The sequence below is a fragment of the Strongylocentrotus purpuratus genome, unplaced genomic scaffold (genome assembly GCF_000002235.5).
Source record: "Strongylocentrotus purpuratus isolate Spur 01 unplaced genomic scaffold, Spur_5.0 spur5_scaffold_1, whole genome shotgun sequence".
In the NCBI taxonomy this organism is placed as follows: Eukaryota; Metazoa; Echinodermata; class Echinoidea; order Camarodonta; family Strongylocentrotidae; genus Strongylocentrotus; species Strongylocentrotus purpuratus.
Window position 1 is genome coordinate 1,416,740 of NW_022145594.1, and position 21,397 is coordinate 1,438,136.

Sequence of the window (21,397 nt, forward strand, 5' to 3'; positions counted from 1 at the left end):
GATAGATATTGTTTTTCATTTTTTCAGAGATAAGGCTTACGACACCATTGACGTTTACAACGCAAGCTTCTCTGCAAAGCACAGAATCACAAACAGGTTTAACATTGTATCAAGATATTAATCTGTTCTAAACACGACCACAAAAAACGGCTTACTTCGAATCATCGAGTTATCCTGTCGAGTCGGGTGGCCGCGTTACCCGACCTTTTGCGAAAACATGCCCCTTTATTTACGAACTGTCGGTGGGAATGTTTGTGAAATAACCTACCGACATTTCAAATAATCGGGTCCAATAATCGGGTCCAATTTACCTGACACTTTATTCTAATCCTACGGCAAAGCTACGAAAGGTCGCGTCCTTAATAGTTATTAAACGTGCATCTTTACATGATCTTCCGTTTTAGCTTCACAAAAGGTTGTGTAACGCGACCACCCGACCGAACACGATGATCCGATGTTTTGAAGTAAGCCTTCAAAATCAAATCATTGCCATGTTAGCACGTTTCAAAAAGTGTTGCACGGGGCTTATGAGATCGTCTTCGTTGATTTACGATACTATTTTTGCATGATCTAATCCTCGGGCTTATATGTATAGTTACATTGAATCACTTCGAATACTTTCTTAATATTTGAATTATGTTCCCTGTATAATTATATTTAATTGAATTTCAGCAGGTATCTATATAAATAAAGTAGCAATGTACTTAAAGCATGAGAAAGAGAATATGAAAGGAAGATATTCCTGGAAAAGATGATCCTTAATAACTGACAATGAGCTTATCATCAAAAAGGTCCTGATTTCTTTCAACTTTCATTTAGATTTACCCCGATGATTTTACCGCTTGTGTGCATGATAAAACCACATCTATATTTAGATTTGATTATTTTAGAAAATGATATCACAACATTTGCTTTAGTTTACTAACATTTTATTTTATATCGGATACTATCATTTGTTCTCTTTTCTTGATTTTGAAATGTCATTGACAACGACGGCATCTTTATCAACATCGCTACTAACATCAATAGCACTAACAACATGGTTTTCTACAAAATCCACAGGTTTGAATATATTTAAGAGCTCTTGGCACAATTTTAAAGAAAAGCTTAGCCATGGATCACAGGGGGTAATCCCTCGTTTCTTCCTTCAAAAAATTGGTCCACGAATTAAGAAGTCAAAAACCCTACCGTCTACATCTAACCCCACCCCTATCCGCTCGTAAACAAGGCCTGCAGTTGCGATAGCCATTCTATTATGACTTAACATAAATTATTATTGATTTAAATTCAATCTAGAAGTACTTGCTTATTGCATCGTGATCATATTTCCACCCTGCCACTCTAAAAGCTCAACATATTAAATCGACGTTTGAAAGGGCCGATGAGAGTCACCATTCCCAAAATAGTAGATTACACTTGTAGCATGTTAGATCCAACAGTATAAATGCTAAATAAAGCTTGATAAAAGAGTTCATCTACCGGTTTAAAAATGCTACTCCTTTGCCCTTCAAAATATAAAAGACGTAAATTTTATGGTTTTAGAATGTAGCTCTCGAATGTGTCCTAATTTCAAGAAATAAAATTCCTTATTTTGATTTGGAATAAAAGCTTCCTTTTAATGCAAAAAGACAATGCTTACTAAAATCGTAACTTTTAGAGCACTTTACTATTTGTTTTTGCTCAATGTTTTTTTTCCTTTTGTAAACCCAGAAACCTGGTTGGGCATGAAGTGTTTAAGTATATATCGATTGTTCCACATCAAAATTGACGCGAAATGATTAAATCACGACTGAGAGCTTTATCTGACTATGGTCGACTGTTTTGTACATATTTTGCTTGCTCTGAAGAGCTACTGAGGGTTGACAACCCGCAACTGGTGACATATTTAAATAAGTGTCGGTCTTAAATAGCTATGATTGGTATACGAGATAGTAAATGTTTTTGGTTCTACATTACTTATTTATTAATAATAATAATGATAATAATAATAAAGATATATAGATTTATTGAGCGCATAATAAACAGAGGTTTCACTTTGAGATTTACAAAGTAAAACAATAAGCATGTACAAGTATATTTAAATAGTACAATATAGAAATATAAAAACGTTAAACAAAAGACGTGTAGCCAATAGTATTACTTCATTACTAGCAAAGTTAATACAGATAGCAAATATTTATGAAAATCAATTAGAGTAGCATATTCAATTATAATACATTACAACTAAGTGATCTTGGTTTGTTTTGATTCTCACTGTTGGTTCTATAATTCCAATGTTTTCGTTTTCATCACAGAAAGTCCAAAGGGGAATTCATTACCTTCTGGAGGTGAGTAACTTCGCGATTATCAGAGAATTAGAATTATTATTATCGTCAATATCTAATCGGCAATGGGACATGTCAAATGCGGTTCTTTAAAAACAACGTTGTTTGATATAAATTTGAAGAAAATCATAAATACAAACATTCAAACATCACAAGAAAATAATACACTTATTTCATTCAAAGTCATTTATTGAAGATGTATATAATCCGATGTTTAAAACAGAACATTGTGAAATAGTTATTACAAAATACAATCCTTCATATAATATATAGTGATCATGTATATAAAGACTACTCAACACAGGAGAGATGACGGGCTTCTTTGTTACAGGTTTCAATAGGAAATAATTTTAAATGAAAACGAAATATGTTTCCGCTATTTATATACACACAAATACATATCTTTATATTATTTCTCTTGAAAGCTATTGCAGCTGGAAGCTCGGTGGTCATTCTCTTCATCTTAGTGGTAATCGTTTTAAGCACCGTCTTGTTCAGAAGGTATGTTAAAAAAATAATCTTAGTTTATTATTAGTTATCATTATTAGTACACAGTAACGCCACTTTTCTTACCTTTGCCCTAAATTCACCATGATTCTATACTTTTACATTTTGGAGGCATGTTTTAATTTGGCGATCAATGTTGAAAATATTAAAATCACCCCCAGTCCAGAATTATTTCATATATGAACTGTTACTTTTTTCAGCACAGGAAACTTTAATGTTTTTAACCGAAAACACACTCTTTTGATAAAAAATAATTTTTAAGATTCCTTGCTTCGGCGAGTATTTTTTCTTCTTTAGAAATTGTTAAATTAAAACAAGTCTATGCTATATATATCCAAGACTGTTTAGCATATACAATTCGACCTTTGTGCCAATTGTCATGGTTTGAACAAACCATTCTTAATTCCTTTGATATTACCACGAATTCGACTAGACCGTAACACCCCCAAATGCAACCAAAAGAAATTAATACAAAATTTAAAAGATAATCCTTTGTATTTTTACGTTACGTATGTATAATTGTGTTAAAATGTTAAATCAACATTTACAAGTTTCGTCATTATAATCAATACTTATAACACGATATATCGAACAGTGTAAGAATTCGATCAAGCAGGTCAAATCGTTAATTTACTATTTTGAAAAAGGTCACTCCTATATATCAGAGCTTCCGTATGTTGATTTAATTAACTTTGAAGTTTTAGTGTGTTCCCTTTGGTACTGATTTTCCTACAGGCGTCGTGCGGCTAAACCTGTCTCACCCGATGATGAAAACGAAATGGAGAACTATGCCGCGGTTGCAAACTGCTACGAAGATAGCAAGCCAGCAGACAGTAATCCTCACGCACCATATTATCTAACGCTTGAGCCAGACAGCGATCAAAATGATGGATTTGGGGATTCCGACACACCCTCTGTCATCAAGGGTTCGAATGGTTGGTATAAAACTGATACCGAAGATGGTTTCGTGGATAATGTTTTATATGGAACAAGTGATGAACAAACTGTGAGCCCGTCATCATTGAATCATAACTCTACTGATCATAAGGTAGCGAAACACCACGCCATAACTACATCTCATCGGAGTCCTGGACGTCCAAAACCTGGTCATCCCAAGAGCGGTGCTCCCGAAACTGATGAGGACGCTTATGAAGGTTATGAAGATGAAAAGGTTATGGTTGACAACGAGCTTTACGGTGCTCCATCCCCGATAACTTCTCGCGCACACAAGCACGGCGCGGTGGCTGATCAGGAAAATGACGCCGTTTATGAAAACCCTGACGGGAACGTCTATGAAACTTATGAGGAAGATGACTCAATGGTCGACAACGAACTCTACGGTACAGTAACCCCGCCTACTTCCCGTGCTGATAATATGAACGATGCGGTGGTTGGAGAGGGGGACGGTGAGATGTATCAAAACACCGAATTCCATTCAGTGCCAACTAACTTGATAGCGAATGAATTTTACAAAAGCGTAGATGAAATTTAATTCAGTTCAGTACTATTCGTTGTATATATTATACCATTCACATCATGGTGTATGTCTTCCAAAGGCTACCATGTGCTATGGGCAATATTGTCATAACTTATACAACACCTACGTGGATCCTTGTCATTTGATTGGAGGATTGTTGGTCACATGATATTCAATAGATGTTATATTGCACGGTTGTTATCATAACATAGTTGTTAATTTGTAAAGTGCATCAATCGTTCTAAAACAGTTTGAAAGAAAATATCGGGAATGTTCCAAACTTCCCTTGTGCTAGATTGTACAGATTTCAAGGGTGAGATATAATTTTACATGAATTTGAATCTAATGATTGAAGCGATTATTTCTCAATCATTGAAAAAGTCGAATTTGAACTCGGTACGTGCAAGCAATCGAATAAAAAGATATAAATGATCAATATAGTAATATTCATTGTCATTTAATCCTATGAACCAGGGTACAATGGATATTCTACTGTTAAAGGGATAGCTGAGTCCTTGTTTCAGACCGCAAATGCCTACACAGTGCATAGTTATTGTTCTTATTGTTATTAATGACATTTCTAGTTATCTGTAATGACCTACAATTGCTATGAAGATAATTTTAGCCATCACGATCAAACCAATTCAGCTCCACTTTCAAGAAGAAAAGAAAAAAAAATCGGTGACCGTTAATGAATTAATTGATTATTACAAAACAATACACGGGCCGGATGGTTGTGCTTATTATACCCCACACGAAAAAGCCAACACAAAGCTCACATCGGCATGGCTGGAATAAAACGTATAAGGCACTATGGCTGGTTCAAATTATCGAATATTTGTGGGGCACCACAACTATTAGAAATATTTATATTTATGGATATTTCAGACGTGAAGGCGCGATAGCTCAGTCGGTAGAGCAGTGGTCTCGTAATCCGGTGACCCGGGTTCGAAACCACCAAGGCGATGCGCTAGTGCCCTTTGGTAAGGCATTAATCCTCATTACCAGGTCCCTCGGAGAGGACCTAAAGCCGTCGGCCGTGTGGTTGCTTACTTACAAGTATTTACGCTTTCTTAGCAGTCAGTTAAAATAACCAACTAACCAACAACCAACGACGTCTCTCAATTGATTTGGATTGAACAAAGATGATTTTGTCATCTAAATTATATGTTCTTTCAGATTTGACACTCAGCTTATCACTATCTCACAACAATCTTTTTGAGTAGCGCCCTCTGCAACAAAACTCAATTTTCCCTTTAAGCGTTTATGAAATACTTGGATGTAACAGAAGTATGTCGTAATATTATCATCTTTAAACTCTGTTTTGTACTTCAAACATTAGGGGGGATATAAGAACAGATGAAGCAGAAGCAGATTGGTCAGCCTTAAAACCAAGGAACAACAACAACAACACCATATGTTAATTATTTGGTAATGGAGGCGAAACGACGTTCGCCCAACCCCTCTCTCTCTCTCTTTCTTTGTCTCTCTCTCTCTCTCTCTCTCTCTCTCTCTCTCGCACTCTCTATCTGCCCCTTTCTGTCTATCCTCCTTACATTGTGGATATAAAACAAAGAAGTAATTACAACTAACAAGCTTCTTTTTTTTTTTTATTTAACATCATCACTTTGCTTTTCCTTTTGTAAAAAATAACATATTGAGTCCGCGACAGTACTTTTTTACGATCTTCGTTTGTACAAGTTCATTTAAGATATTAAGTCTGTGACGTCATTGCCTCACTATCCACCAATTGTTTTCTTCATGTTGATAATACAATTCCCATTCCTCCCCCCCCCCCTCCCTAAGAAACCTGTTTCTTCACAACAGCATCCAAGTTATATTGATAGTAATATGTTTTTGTGTGATAGCATGATTATAATTTTTTTCTCAGTTAAATCATGTACACTTTCAATTTTGATAAACTATTTATGAAAATCAATAATTAAGAGCATACAATATTCAGAAAATAAAATCAATTCTTCTGAGTTCATAAAGCTTTTGTGAAATGTCATGCACACAGTGTCATTCAAATTAGTTTACCTGGGTAAAGGCATGGAGAAATCAAGTTTTGGGGATAACAAGGGATATTATTGGGATTAAAATATAAAAGCGATTGATAAATGGTAAGAACATGACGTCACAAACTGATAACCAGACCATTGTTACATACTTGCTCATGCTTATTCAACAATTCTTAAGTTCCTTATTGGTTAGCCGATTTTTTCTCGAAGTTGTTTTGCTCTGTTTCTCTCGATTACTGCATCTATTAAAAGCAAATTAGTTTTGGAGTGGACTTAGTCTTTGAGCCTTCTTTATGGAATTCATGCACATGATCCGGAATGAGACAAATATACTTTCTACATTTACAAAACTAACATATTTTGTTAAGGGCATCAACTGTGCTTATTCAGTTAAGGAACAGAGAAGCTGTTCATCATGTGCACGACTATCGCATGTAGCTATAAATGATCACGTTTCTGATTTATTGTTAAATAATCTTTAATCAGGGATACAACCTGCTGGACAGAGTAAAGCTTATACAATTTTTTAAGTGATTTATTTAGAAAAAGTGCTTTAAAAACACAATGCAAAGTTTATGTAGAGATTTAAATTTATCCTTAAGTACTAATAATCACAAATTTAGAGCAATTTATTAAAAATATAACTTGAAGCTTTGCAGGAACCCCTCGAGACTGATCAAAACTACACCTTACATGATTTGCATTCGTATATGAGTGTCTGTCCGTTTGTTGAATTTGTTATATGTAATGTTAATTGTGTATGTGTAATTATAGGTGCATTAATGGGTTTACTTTCTCATAAATATTTTTTGTCATTAGCCTATCTATTTTGTTATTTATTGTTGTATTAATGTTGTTTATGTATATTCAAATTGTTATGATTGTATACAACTGTAAAGCGCATAGAGAAATTTACAATTTATTATGCGCTACATAAATACACTTTATTATTATTATTATATGGATTATCTCATGGCAACATATGAAGTCTCCCGAGACCTCACAGTGGTGCAAACAAATGTTTGTACTAGAGAATACATTCTGTCTATTGTGATACCAGTGATTTGTTACTGGTATAGATTTATTAGTCATATTTCGTTTCCTATTAGTTAAGCTTTAGATTCAAGAAAATGTTATGCCACAAACTTTGAAATCCTAAACGACACAACACTGAATGTTTAATTTGCCAAAGTTTCCTACAACATATCTACATTGATACTGCATTCACTACAGTGTGAGTCAAAAAAAAGTTTACACCTAGAAAATTACTTGTTATTTAAAGAATCATCTGCGAACATTAAATGACTATACATCTTATGATAGTGTTTTATCCCAAATCATTTGGTACATTTTTTTGTGGTATATGTTCACGCTTGGATGAACAGGAGGTATTGTTTGCGTGAGTGCAAAATTCGACTTGCGCCAAAGTTGCTTATGTGATGTTTGAATAAAACAATTGGGATTTGGGTATTTATTCGGTCTCTGCAGATCGAAATAACATCCCTAACAAGATTATTCATGCCACACATATCAAATTTCGAATATCAAATATCAACGAACATTTTACGCGCGCGTGTGTGACTTTGCTTCTGCAAAAAGCATATGCAATGCATTTCATTTGATACATTCAATTCATTCTCTCATTCCGCTAATGCCAACAGAATACGCACTATAGGCATAACTTTGGCGCAAGTCGATTTTTGCACTCTCGCAAACAATGCCTACTGTTCATCCAAGCATGAACACATATCACACAAAAGTGGTACCAAATGATTTATCATAAAACACTCTTTTAAAAGATGTATAATATTTTACGGTTCATAAATGATTTCCAAAGTAATTAGCAATTTTCTAGGTGTAAACTTTTTTTGGACTCACACGGTATAATAATCATTTTGGGGGCATGTTAAGGGATATTTCTATGGCTACTACTCATAGAAACTATATAACCTGCAACGTTCACTCATTTTATTAACTTTGAAGTTCTTAGTGTGAACACTTGTTAATTATTTTTAAACAGGCGTCGTGCGGCTATTATGATCACCATAAGCCTAACATTTTTACTTCTGTATTATAATTCGATAAATCTTTTATGAACAATCGTCTCTAAAACTGAAAATAAACCTTGCTAACTTGTTCCACATAACAAGAGATAATTGGTACATTATTTATGAAATCTATTTGCCTGACAGAAGAAAATAGAATAACAAAGAAACGTGGCCTTGTTTGAAACAAGAAGGAGGAATAAAAGCGAAGAACATCCTTTAAATCTATGATTAGTTTAGAACTAGGAAGAGAAAATGTATGCCGTAATGATTGACGTGATTGTGTGGGCGCGTATGGGAGAGAGAGAGAGAGAGAGAGAGGGAGGGGGAGGGAGGGGGTAGAACCCGGGAGTATGGCAGTTGTGGAAATAGCTAGTCTAAGAGTCTATTATGAGCGATGAAGAGAGAGAGAGAGAGAGAGAGGGGGCGGGGAGACGGAGAGAGAGGTGTATAGGGGAATACTAGAATAATCAATGTGTACATATGAGCATGGTTTTGATCTAAATAGCAGAAGAATAAAGGAGGAAGAATGCATGATAATGTACAACATTAATACATCATAAGATGGGGAAGAACATAGAAAGGGAGAAGGAAAGAGTTGGCTAATTCAGTTTCAATATACGAACAAGAGAAGAAAAAAATCAAAAGGAACGGGGCTGTAGGAAAAGTAGGAAAGATTTTTAAAAAATTCAATTTCAACAATATTCTACGAGTACAAAGCACAAACCATATATCAGAATACATACACACAATAAATCAAAAGATAAGAAATAAGTTCACGAGAAAATGTGTGCATTCGTAAAGAATATGTAAGCAATGGGGGAAGTGGGAAGTAAAAAATAAAAATACTGGCCTTTGAACGAAACCACCAGAATGGGAGATTGACCCAGATTGTACGTCACAGACAATCTTGTCGATCAAATATTTACCTGCAAAAAAACTGAATTGTAGAGTGCTGATTGTAGTGTTGCTTATATTCTAATTCACTTCCTCTTTCTTTTTGTTTCCGAAATTCAAGTAGCAAACTTGTTTCATTCTGGCTTACCTTAGTCACACCAATTATACGAACACCAGACTGAAAAACAGACCAAACAGAAAATGACATTAATAATAATTATACTAATACTAATAATCAAGATTTATGTAGCGTTTAATACGCAATACCGTTTCTAAGCGCTTTACATATATACTTACCCCTGTCATCTGATTCATTCACACACAGTGTGCACCATCTCTACCCTCTAGGGAGTATTTGTACGTTATGGTCACCGTGAGGGCATATGGCAAGTACTTACACAAGGGCATTCATCATTTCTCTCCTTTTAAGGAATGGCAAATGTAGATCAACACCAATGGCTGAGATTGTGTCGGTATAAACTCGGTTTGGCGGTTTGACTGACGCACATGTACTAGAGTGTATACCCTGTTGAATTCTATCAGAATGGTGGTTGTTATCGTTTTCCCTCTTTTTTAAAAATGTGTAAATGAATCATAACTGCACGCAACAAAGTTCGTGCACGTGTTCACTGTGCTCTGTGTTATAAGATACATACAAGTGAAGTGTATTCACGTCATAATAGGAAATAACGTCGCGGTTTACCGCCTTACATCTGAACGAGGCTGTACAATACTTCACCTCGAAAGGATCAAGAGGAACTATATCGTAACATAAGTCTGTACGTGATACTAATTCTGAGGAACTACTCAATATCAAAGTGTGCTTTCAGTTCCATTGATATTTATGTTCGGTGAAGTCATTGCTTCATGATAAGGTATATTACTAGTCATGCGATTGCATTTTGAGGGATACTATCTGGAAGCACTTGGAAAAGGTTGAAATGTAGTGCATAATCCTTATGGTGTACTGCGACGCTTGTAAATGATGAACATGAACATTTATTGACACTTTTTGCTGAAGATAACATGCACTGAACACATAATTTGGTATATGGGACTACACATAAATATTTGGTTAAAACATTTTCAGCTATTCCTCGTCATATTTAAGAAACGCGGACATTCGGGAACAATTTCCGTTTACATTGGATATTTCTACTATGATATTTTTCAAAATTACACGACTTTAAAAGATTGAAAAATCTCACAAAGTATTTTCCCTCTTTAACAAAACTCAACATTTTCTTTAAATACATTACCAATAGGATTAAAGTCCGCAAGTCTTAACAATTCAACGGGACTTTCCCCTCTCCATCGGGCAGTCCGTTGTTGTGCAACATTTGGAATGTGAAGCCCCTCTAAAGTGCTTGAAGCCCAAAATTCACCTACAATTTGACGGCAACATTTCACTTAAATGATATCTTAAAGTGAATTGGTATCATTGTTGAAGGTTGATGAAAAAATTGTCTAATTTTTGTATAAAATGTTACTTACTATATTCCTTCTACTGTACTAACCTTCTGAGATGAAAACAAAAATCCTGAACAAATTCTCAAAACCCAAAGGTATCTATGGTTTTCTTTGAAGGCGTCACTGTGTAACACCCTCTAACAGTGATTATCAGTAAATTATCCCAACCATTTTTTTCATTTTCCCAACCCGTTTTTCATTTTAAAAAAACAGGCTATTCAATTCAATTCAATTCAAATGAACATTTATTTTCTTCCAAACAATACAATTTATAAGTAGGAACATAAATATAATTAAAGAACTTGTATTACAAGGAAGAAGGCGCGAAACCCGATAAGCATAGCTTGTAATGGGTACGTCCGAATACACAAATATGATTATACATTATAAATGGGAGAAAGGAAGAAAGGAAGAAAGGGATAGGCAAAGAGGAGAGTAGGATAGAGAACTTTGAGAGAGAGAAAAAAGAGAGGAAAAGAAGAGGACTGTAACATAGTAGCAATGGCGTGTATGGCATGCACAAACAACATAATAAAAATCTTACAACACTTAAATGTCTTAGATTGTATATATAGAGCTAATTTATTGCTTTGTGACGATTTACATTCACCTGAAATGTAATTAAATTGTAATAATATAGTTTAAAGAATTAAAGAATCGATCAGATCAGTTTTCCCCCATTTGTATCATTAATAATGGTCCTTTTTCACTCAAATTTTTAGATTATGTTTAATTGTACAACCAGCAGTGAAGTCACTACCTTGGCACCACTTTCTCTTATCTGAACAATGTTACCAAGTCCTTTTAATGCAAAAAGGATGTCATTTAAGACACACTTCGGCCAAAATCCCCCCCCCCCTAAAAAAAAAAAAAAAAAAAAAAAAAAAAAAATGTCTTTAAGTCATATATGGATAAAATAATACATAATTTGGGTTTTTCTGTTGCACGCAGAAAACCTAAATGTTGTATTCTTTCATCGATATTCGACTCTAAACATTTTTGTTTTGACAATCCTTGCAGTAATGTGAATTAAATAACATCCTCGTTCACAATATAATACAATTTAAGAGAAATTTTGCCATCACATTTTTTGGGCACCGAACATTTTAGAGGGGCTTAACATAATGCTAGGAGTCCACTGGGCCAGCGCCAGTTGGTGCCAGTTCGCGCCAAAGATTATGTGATTGGCGCGTAGTGGCTCGCTGTGGCGCCGAATTAATGTCCGCTCGGCATGTGTCGTCAAGTGGAATAAACTGGGTGCCATATGGCGTGCGCCAAATGCCACCCGGCTTCCTCCAAAATGTTGCGCCAATTTGCGCTAGTTCGCGCCATTACACGGCCATTTGATTCCAAAATTCACCCTGTTGGCGCCATTCGTGCCAATAGACGGCTACTTTGCGCCACTTGGTGATTAGTTTGTGCCAAAGGTCGCCAAATTGGTTTGAACTTGCCGCCGCTTGGCGCTACTTGCCGACTATATAAATACCGGCCATCGGCAACCTGGTTCAGACCCTCCTCATCTGCTGTGACCAACATCTCTACTAAATATTTACAATTTTGATATGTCTGAGGCTTTTGATAATGTTGGAGTGATGATGCTGCTCCATCAAAAGATGATGAGAGATGCTGAGATGATGGTGCCAAGTGGCGCCATGTGGCGCGAAATCTCATTTGCGCTACTTGGCGCACGCCATTACATTCCAGTGGATTCCAATAGGCGGATTGTTTGCGCCAAAGGGCGATATGTTCGCGCCATTTGGTGTCACTTGGCGGACACTTGGCGCCGATTGCTCGATGCAAGTGGCGCGACGAAAACTTCAAACATTTTGAAATTTTCTTGCCGCCACATTCAAATTTGGTGCCGTTATGCTAGGAGTCCACTGGGCCGCGCCAGTTGGCGCCAGTTTGCGCCAATGCAATTTACTGTGGCGCCTAGTGTCGCCAATAAGGTGCCTAGTGGCGTGTAGTGGCTCAAACTGCCTCCCAACTGGCTCGTGGTGGCCCGTAATGCTAGGAGTCCACTGGGCCGGCGCCAGTTGGCGCCAGTTTGCACCAATGTAATTTACTGTGGCGCCTAGTGTCGCCAATAAGGTGCCTAGTGGCGTGTAGTGGCTCAAACTGCCTCCCAACTGGCGCGTGGTGGCCCGTAACGGCACCAAATTTGAATGTGGCGGCAAGAAAATTTCAAAATGTTTGAAATTTTCGTCGCGCCACTTGCATCGAGCAATCAGCGCCAAGTGTCCGCCAAGTGGCACCAAATGGCGCGAACATATCGCCCTTTGGCGCAAACAATCCGCCTATTGGAATCCACTGGAATGTAATGGCGCGCGCCAAGTAGCGCCAATGAGATTTCGCGCCACATGGCCCCACTTGGCGCCAAGGGGCACCTTGTTTGCGCCACTACGCGAGCCAAACGGCACCCGATTGGTGACTACTTCGCGCCAAATGCCACCTGATTGCCCGCCATTCGGCGCCACTTGCCGCCTATAACAGCAGGGCGGCATCGCAGGACTTTCTCACAGTGATGGCGGCAGTTCTCCAAGCTCTAGGGATGAGGTTGTGCTGGGCATCCTCCTGGTCCAACATGCGGACGTCCAGTGCCTGATAGTGCTTCCTGATGAGGTTGTGCAGCATGACGGCAGCTTCAATGAGCAGGCGGACTGTGTCTGGTTCCTGTCTCATCTGGCCAAGGAAGCACTGGAACCGCAGAGCCAGAATACCAAAGGCATTTTCAACCACACGCCTTGCCCTGGACAGCCTGTAGTTGAAGATCTTCTGCTGTTGGTCCATGTTACGACGGCCATAGGGCTTCATCATGTACGTCCTCATGGCGAAGGCATCGTCTCCCACGAAGAAGTACGGCATAGGGTGCTCTTCATCATCATGGGGAAGAGGAGCTGGATCTGGGATGCCTAAAGTGCCAGCTTCAATGCACTCCTTCAGTTCACTGTTGTTGTAGATTTGGGCATCAGACTGATGGCCAACCCCACCCACATCGATCCACAGGAACTGGTACTTTGAATCTACCAGAGCCATCAGGACAACCGAGAAGAACTGCTTGTAGTTGAAGTAAAGGCTGCCTGATTTGTTGGGCTTCTGGACACGGATGTGCTTTCCATTATAGGCTCCCAGACAGTGAGGAAGATTCCATCTGGCTTCAAATTCACCTGCAACCTCAAGCCAGCCTTCATTGGTTGTGGGGAGGGAGATGACTTCTGCAGCATACTCATACACTACCGCTCTGGCTACATCAGGGACAAACTTCTGGATGGTTTCCTTGCCCACTCGGAAGTTGTAAGACAGCTCGGCATAGGTGGCCCCAGTGGCGAGATGGCGCAGGAAGATGGACAACTTGAGACCAGGGGAATGGCCTTCCTGATGTGGGTGTCCTTCTTCTGCAAGTGGGTTGTAAGCCTGACCAACAGGTCATCAAACATCTCTGGGGACACCCTGGTGTAGTTCTTGAACTTCCTCCTGTCATTCTCACTCAGCTCTTCCATCAAAGTGTGGTACTGTCCACGTTCGGCCCTCAACTGTGGGTGGAGCATGGGTCTAAACCACCAGTTGTGCTTCCTTTTCTTCTTAGGAGGCGCTTCTTCTTCAGGATTGGCCAGCATAAGTTGATAGGCAGTGGCCACCTCAGCATCTCTCATCATCTTCTGATGGAGCAGCATCATCACTCCAACATTATCAAAAGCCTCAGACATATCAAAATTGTAAATATTTAGTAGAGATGTTGTTCATACAGCAGCTGAGGAGGGTCTGAACCAGGTAGCCAATGGCCGGTATTTATTTAGTCGGCAAGTAGCGCCAAGCGGCGGCAAGTTCAAACCAATTTGGCGACCTTTGGCACAAACTAGTCAACAAGTGGCGCAAAGTAGCCGTCTATTGGCGCGAATGGCGCCAACAGGGTGAATTTTGGAATCAAATGGCCGTGTAATGGCGCAAACTGGCGCGAACTGGCGCAAAATTTTGGAGCAAGCCGGTTGGCATTAGGCGTACGCCATATGGCACCCAGTTTATTCCACTTGGCGTCACATGCCGAGCGGACATTAATTCGGCGCCACAGCGAGCCACTACGCGCCAATCACATAATCTTTGGCGCGAACTGGCACCAACTGGCGCCGGCCCAGTGGACTCCTAGCATTACGGCACCAAATTTGAATGTGGCGGCAAGAAAATTTCAAAGTGTTTGAAATTTTCGTCGCGCCACTTGCATCGAGCAATCAGCGCCAAGTGTCCGCCAAGTGGCACCAAATGGCGCGAACATATCGCCCTTCGGCGCAAACAATCCGCCTATTGGAATCCACTGGAATGTAATGGCGCGCGCCAAGTTGCGCCAATGAGATTTCGCGCCACATGGCGCCACTTGGCGCCAAGGGGCACCTTGTTTGCGCCACTACGCGAGCCAAACGGCACCCGATTGGTGACTACTTCGCGCCAAATGCCACCTGATTGCCCGCCATTCGGCGCCACTTGCCGCCTATAACAGCAGGGCGGCATCGCAGGACTTTCTCACAGTGATGGCGGCAGTTCTCCAAGCTCTAGGACGTCCCATACCTGATAGTGCTTCCTGATGAGGTTGTGCAGCATGACGGCAGCTTCAATGAGCAAGCGGACTGTGTCTGGTTCCTGTCTCATCTGGCCAAGGAAGCACTGGAACCGCAGAGCCAGAATACCAAAGGCATTTTCAACCACACGCCTTGCCCTGGACAGCCTGTAGTTGAAGATCTTCTGCTGTTGGTCCATGTTACGACGGCCATAAGGCTTCATCATGTACGTCCTCATGGCGAAGGCATAGTCTCCCACGAAGAAGTACGGCATAGGGTGCTCTTCATCATCATGGGGAAGAGGAGCTGGATCTGGGATGCCTAAAGTGCCAGCTTCAATGCACTCCTTCAGTTCACTGTTGTTGTAGATCTGGGCATCAGACTGATGGCCAACCCCACCCACATCGATCAACAGGAACTGGTACTTTGAATCTACCAGAGCCATCAGGACAACCGAGAGGAACTGCTTGTAGTTGAAGTAAAGGCTGCCTGATTTGTTGGGCTTCTGGAGACGGATGTGCTTTCCATCATAGCCTCCAAGACAGTGAGGAAGATTCCATCTGGCTTCAAAATCACCTGCAACCTCAAGCCAGCCTTCATTGGTTGTGGGGAGGGAGATGACTTCTGCAGCATACTCATCCACTACCGCTCTGGCTACATTAGGGACAAACTTCTGGATGGTTTCCTTGCCCATTCGGAAGTTGAAAGACAGCTCGGCATAGGTGGCCCCATTGGCGAGATGGCGCAGGAAGACGGACAACTTTAGACCAGGGGAATGGCCTTCCTGATGTGGGTGTCCTTTCTCTGCAAGTGGGGTGTAAGCCTGACCAACAGGTCATCAAACATCTCTGGGGACACCCTGGTGTAGTTCTTGAACTTCCTCCTGTCATTCTCACTCAGCTCTTCCATCAAAGTGTGGTACTGTCCACGTTCGGCCCTCAACTGGGTGGAGCATGGGTCTAAACCAAAAGTTGTGCTTCCTTTTCTTCTTAGGAGGCTCTTCTTCTTCAGGATTGGCCAGCATAAGTTGATAGGCAGTGGCCACCTCAGAATCTCTCATCATCTTCTGATGGAGCAGCATCATCACTCCAACATTATCAAAAGCCTCAGACATATCAAAATTGTAAATATTTAGTAGAGATGTTGTTCATACAGCAGCTGAGGAGGGTCTGAACCAGGTAGCCAATGGCCGGTATTTATTTAGTCGGCAAGTAGCGCCAAGCGGCGGCAAGTTCAAACCAATTTGGCGACCTTTGGCACAAACTAATCACCAAGTGGCGCAAAGTAGCCGTCTATTGGCGCGAATGGCGCCAACAGGGTGAATTTTGGAATCAAATGACCGTGTAATGGCGCAAACTGGCGCGAACTGGCGCAACATTTTGGAGCAAGCCGGGTGGCATTTGGCGCACGCCATATGGCACCCAGTTTATTCCACTTGGCGACACATGCCGAGCGGACATTAATTCGGCGCCACAGCGAGCCACTACGCGCCAATCACATAATCTTTGGCGCGAACTGGCACCAACTGGCGCCGGCCCAGTGGACTCCTAGCATTACGGGCCACCACGAGCCAGTTGGGGGCAGTTTGAGCCACTACACGCCACTAGGCACCTTATTGGCGACACTAGGCGCCACAGTAAATTGCATTGGCGCAAACTGGCACCAACTGGCGCTGGCCCAGTGGACTCCTAGCATAACAAGAGCAATAGAAGTTCCATCAAAGCAGAAAATAATTCCACACAAAAGCATGAACAGCCTTCGAGCGCTGATGTCGTGTATTGTGATTAAGTCTTGCGGAACGAACACAGTACATGTAAGGTGTACATCAAGTCGATATGATCATTCCATACGGGATACCTAAAAGGAATAAACACGGAAGAAACTCACTCAGACTTGTTCACTGGTAAAGGACTGTTTATGGTAGCCAGGAATACGAGTAGACATACTAGCTGCATACGTCATAAGAAGTGCTTTCAGCCATTTCCTTCTCATGTTACTGCTTTCACGACATATCGCCAGAATGAAGTCTTCGGCATATCAATTCATATTTGTCATCATTCACGTAGTCACTTCGTCTCACTATATCTGTAAGTATACTAAAGGCAGTCATTCTATGAAGGAAAGTTATCAAGAAATGATTAGGAGAGCTAACAATGTTGCTCTGAAAGAAAATAGATTCTTGTGTTTAGTTTATGTAGTCTCATGTTTCTTGTCTGTTATTAATCGTATAATTTTGTTTTGTTTGTAAGTAAAAACTATTTTTAAAACAGTGTCATAGGTTTGGGGAGCTTGCCCCTCTCCAACTCCTTCAATGATGAAAAAAAGATAGAGAGAGGGGGAAGAGGTAGTACGAGAGTGAGACAAAGAGAAGGAAAAAAGGTAAATAAAGAGAGAAAGAGAGAGAGAGAGAGGGGAATTTGTTATACCCACTTCACATACAGGGATTTTTCTTACGAGTTTTCTATGACGGATCGCACACATTCATGGAACTTTCACGGATCCTTTAGAGTTTGCCACTTTTACGACCGATTTAAGAGTTGTTACGAGTTATGACGAGCTATTTATAGGGAGTTTTCGCAAACTTCGGTTCGTGTGCAAAATCGAGAAGCAACTAGGGTAACAGCGGGCAGACCGCTGAGGTACTAAGGCGCTTTTAGCAACGAGACAGAAGGCAAAGAGGACGGGAGAATTCACTCAACCGAGACAAATATTGTATGCGGTTCGGATTCTGTCTATTGAAATACTATTATTCTTATCAGGTGAATGGAATAATTTGTATTGAGGTACTTCACAAAGACTAATGCATTAAATTGGGTTACATTACGAAAATGGTATATTGTACGGCGATATAACTATTCCGTCGAGTTAAAGGCCCGGTCACACAGCCCTCCACGGGCGTATCGCGGCCGAATCACGGCCAAAAATTTCTGCCCGTGAAGCAGACGCTGTTGGACGCTTTGAGGTCGCGATAAAGACGCGATACAGCCGTACTTTACCCGTCGTTACACGCGGTAAGAAATTCACACGCGGTTGGCCGCGCGAAAAAGTTTTGGGCTGCCCAAAAATTTAGACCGCGGGTAATCGCGGGCGGTACACGTGGTACACACGCGGTAAAGACGCGGTACAGACGCGGAACGAACGTGCTAGGACGTGCTACGGCCGCGGTTAAGACGTGGTTACACGCGGAATTGGACGCGAAATTTTAGCGGGTAATCGCGAGTGGAGCACGGTCATAGCACGTTTGTTCCGCGTCTGTACCGCGTTGTTATCACGTGCGGGTAAAATTTCGCGATTTTTTTTTTGCCCGCGGTTGCCCGTGGTGGAAAAATGTGCAAAATTGGCTTACCCGCGGTTTACCCGTGGTATGCCCGCGGAACAGACGCCGGCGACTGTTCCGCGTCCTTATCGCGGGTGAAGCGCGGCGGTACCGCGGCCTACCACGCTTACACGCGGTACACACGCTAATGCACGTGATAACAACGCGGTACAGACGCGGAACAAACGTGCTATGACCGTGCTCCACTCGCGATTACCCGCCAAAATTTCGCGTCCAATTCCGCGTGTAACCACGTCTTAACCGCGGCCGTAGCACGTCCTAGCACGTTCGTTTCGCGTCTGTACCGCGTCTTTACCGCGTGTGTACCACGTGTACCACGTGTACCGCCCGCGATTACCCGCGGTCTAAATTTTTGGGCAGCCCAAAACTTTTTCGCGCGGCCAACCGCGTGTGAATTTCTTACCGCGTGTAACGACGGGTAAAGTACGGCTGTATCGCGTCTTTATCGCAACCTCAAAGCGTCCAACAGCGTCTGCTTCACGGGCAGAAATTTTTGGCCGTGATTCGGCCGCGATACGCCCGTGGAGGGCTGTGTGACCGGGCCTTTAGGGAACGAACGCTATTAGGGACTTTTAGATTTGCACCCCAAGTGAATGAAATGCCTCGATACAAACTATTCATTCACCCGATATTAATAATACTATTTAAATAGACATAATCCAATCTGCATACACTAGTTGTTGCCACACTTAGTACATGCACTTTGCATTCTGACTATTGCGAATACTAGACAGGTGAATGAAATAATTGTATTGAGGAATTTCACAAAGACCAATTCATGTTATATCCATATTCAAGAGCCGTTCACGTCATAGGTGGATCAAGGTGGGGGGGGGGGGGGCTTAAAGGTCCTCCCTTGGGCTGGCCAAACAACAACAACAACAACAAAAACTTTTTTGGGGGTGCTTTCTACCCCCCCCCCCCCCGAAATATTGGTTGGCACTTTTTTCAAATGAAAAATAAAAATAAATTAGTACTCACTGCCCCTTACCCCCCTACCCCCTCCCATGTAGCAAAAAGCTAGATCCGCCCCTGCGCGTCCTTTTTTGTACAAGCTCGCTGAATGGCTGATTATTCACTTGGGATGTCATTGAGAACGCCAGTAGATCTGGCCCGAGATTTGGCCAAAAACCGTTCTGGATTTCAGTACCTCAGCGGTCACCCCGCTGTTATTATAGTAGCTTCTCGATTCCGCACATGAACCGCAGATTCTCTGTCCGCAATGAGCTTGCGAAATACCCCTAATGTTTGTCGAACTGGGTTCATTGACACAAAGACGTAACTCCATATTTAGCCAAAATTAGTATTTGATATGAAAATGTTCAGAACACGTGGGCTTTCCAGGAAACACGAAGACTCCACCTAACACCCCATTTAAGTCAATGGCTAGTGAAATATAGACTTTATATCTCCTCATTGCTCAGTGACATATAAAGCACTTTTCTCTCAAAATGGCCAAAATGGAATTACGTCTCTGTGTCACTGACCCCTCAATATCTACTCCACAGGTTTGATTTCAGCTACCTGTTCCATACCAGATCCCATACCTAACACCAAAACAACCTTGATGAGCCAAACGCTGGATACAGGTTCTTATATCACATGGGAATGCAGCGATGGATACATGATGGATGGCCTGAAAAACACTGCTGTATGGGTGTGCTTAGAGGACGGGTCTTGGCTGGGTCATACCCCCATATTATGCAAAGGTAAAAGGTTCTCAAAAATGGAAATATTTGTATCTTTAAAATACGATTATGTAGACCAGTGGGTCAAATGAAAGTACTGTAATATACTGTAAACACATCTTTGTCTCGATTTCTTTTATTTGTAAGCGGGACTGCACTACTTACAGAGTCATCTATACACAGAGTTTGGTCAACTTAGTTTCACTTGGTTACAAAATGGCGTATATTCTTTTGTTTTGTACTTGCCCAACAAGGCAGTAGTCGCCATATTGTGTCCAACTCGAATCGGGTTGACCAAACTCTCCTAATCAATGATACTGACTACTACTACTGGTAGCCCCTTGCACCCTCTATACAACCAACAATGCCTAAGAAGTACCCTTTAACCCCCCCCCCCCCCCCTTGGTCCACTTTTCTAATGTTAATTGAGAGCTGATTTGATGAGATAACCACCTGCCAGTGACAAGCAACTGTTTTTTCTACAGGATTTTCCCACGAAAAAAAACCCTATGATTTTACAATTATTTTTTAAAGGTAATATCACTATAACAAGAAAAGTTATAAATATTGTTTAAACACTAGAATATAGCTACAAATCATTTGTGAATACCCTCAATGATTTATAAGAGAAGACAAACAATCACTAGAAAGGGAACAGGAATAAAGCCATATATGATCCAGTAATACAAATATTGAACAATGTTTTTTAAACTTCGTAAAGTTACTATTTCCGTGAAGATATCAGTCTTGATCAATATTATATATATATCAAAACCTCCGTTAGTTCGATACATTATTATTATTTCCCTTTTCCTCTTAACCATAGGTCTAGGACGAACAGAGCTCTTAGTTCATGGCTCTTGATAGAGCAGTTCAGCTGTTATTATTGACTGGTATTAATGTTCACAAAATTATAGGCTTTTGATGAATGCATATATGTTTTATATGTTAATACGGAAAATAAAACAAAACCAAATAAAACCAACTGAGGTAATATCTTGATATAAGGAACACAAAAATTTTCAAAGATAATTATGCAATCTTTCTCCCGATCATGTAGATGTTGAGTATCCGTCGCCTT

The 21,397-nt window shown here is 40.7% G+C and overlaps 1 protein-coding gene across 1 annotated transcript; it reads left to right on the plus strand.

The window, feature by feature from the left end:
- Positions 1-31: 31 nt before the first annotated feature.
- On the plus strand, positions 32-5,130 carry LOC100892784. Its single transcript, XM_030977466.1, has 4 exons — positions 32-96; positions 2,295-2,327; positions 2,750-2,825; positions 3,567-5,130. The coding sequence occupies exon 4, from the start codon at positions 3,610-3,612 to the stop codon at positions 4,321-4,323; it is 714 nt and encodes a 237-aa protein (XP_030833326.1). The 5' UTR covers positions 32-96; positions 2,295-2,327; positions 2,750-2,825; positions 3,567-3,609; the 3' UTR covers positions 4,324-5,130.
- The last annotated feature ends 16,267 nt before the right edge of the window (positions 5,131-21,397 follow it).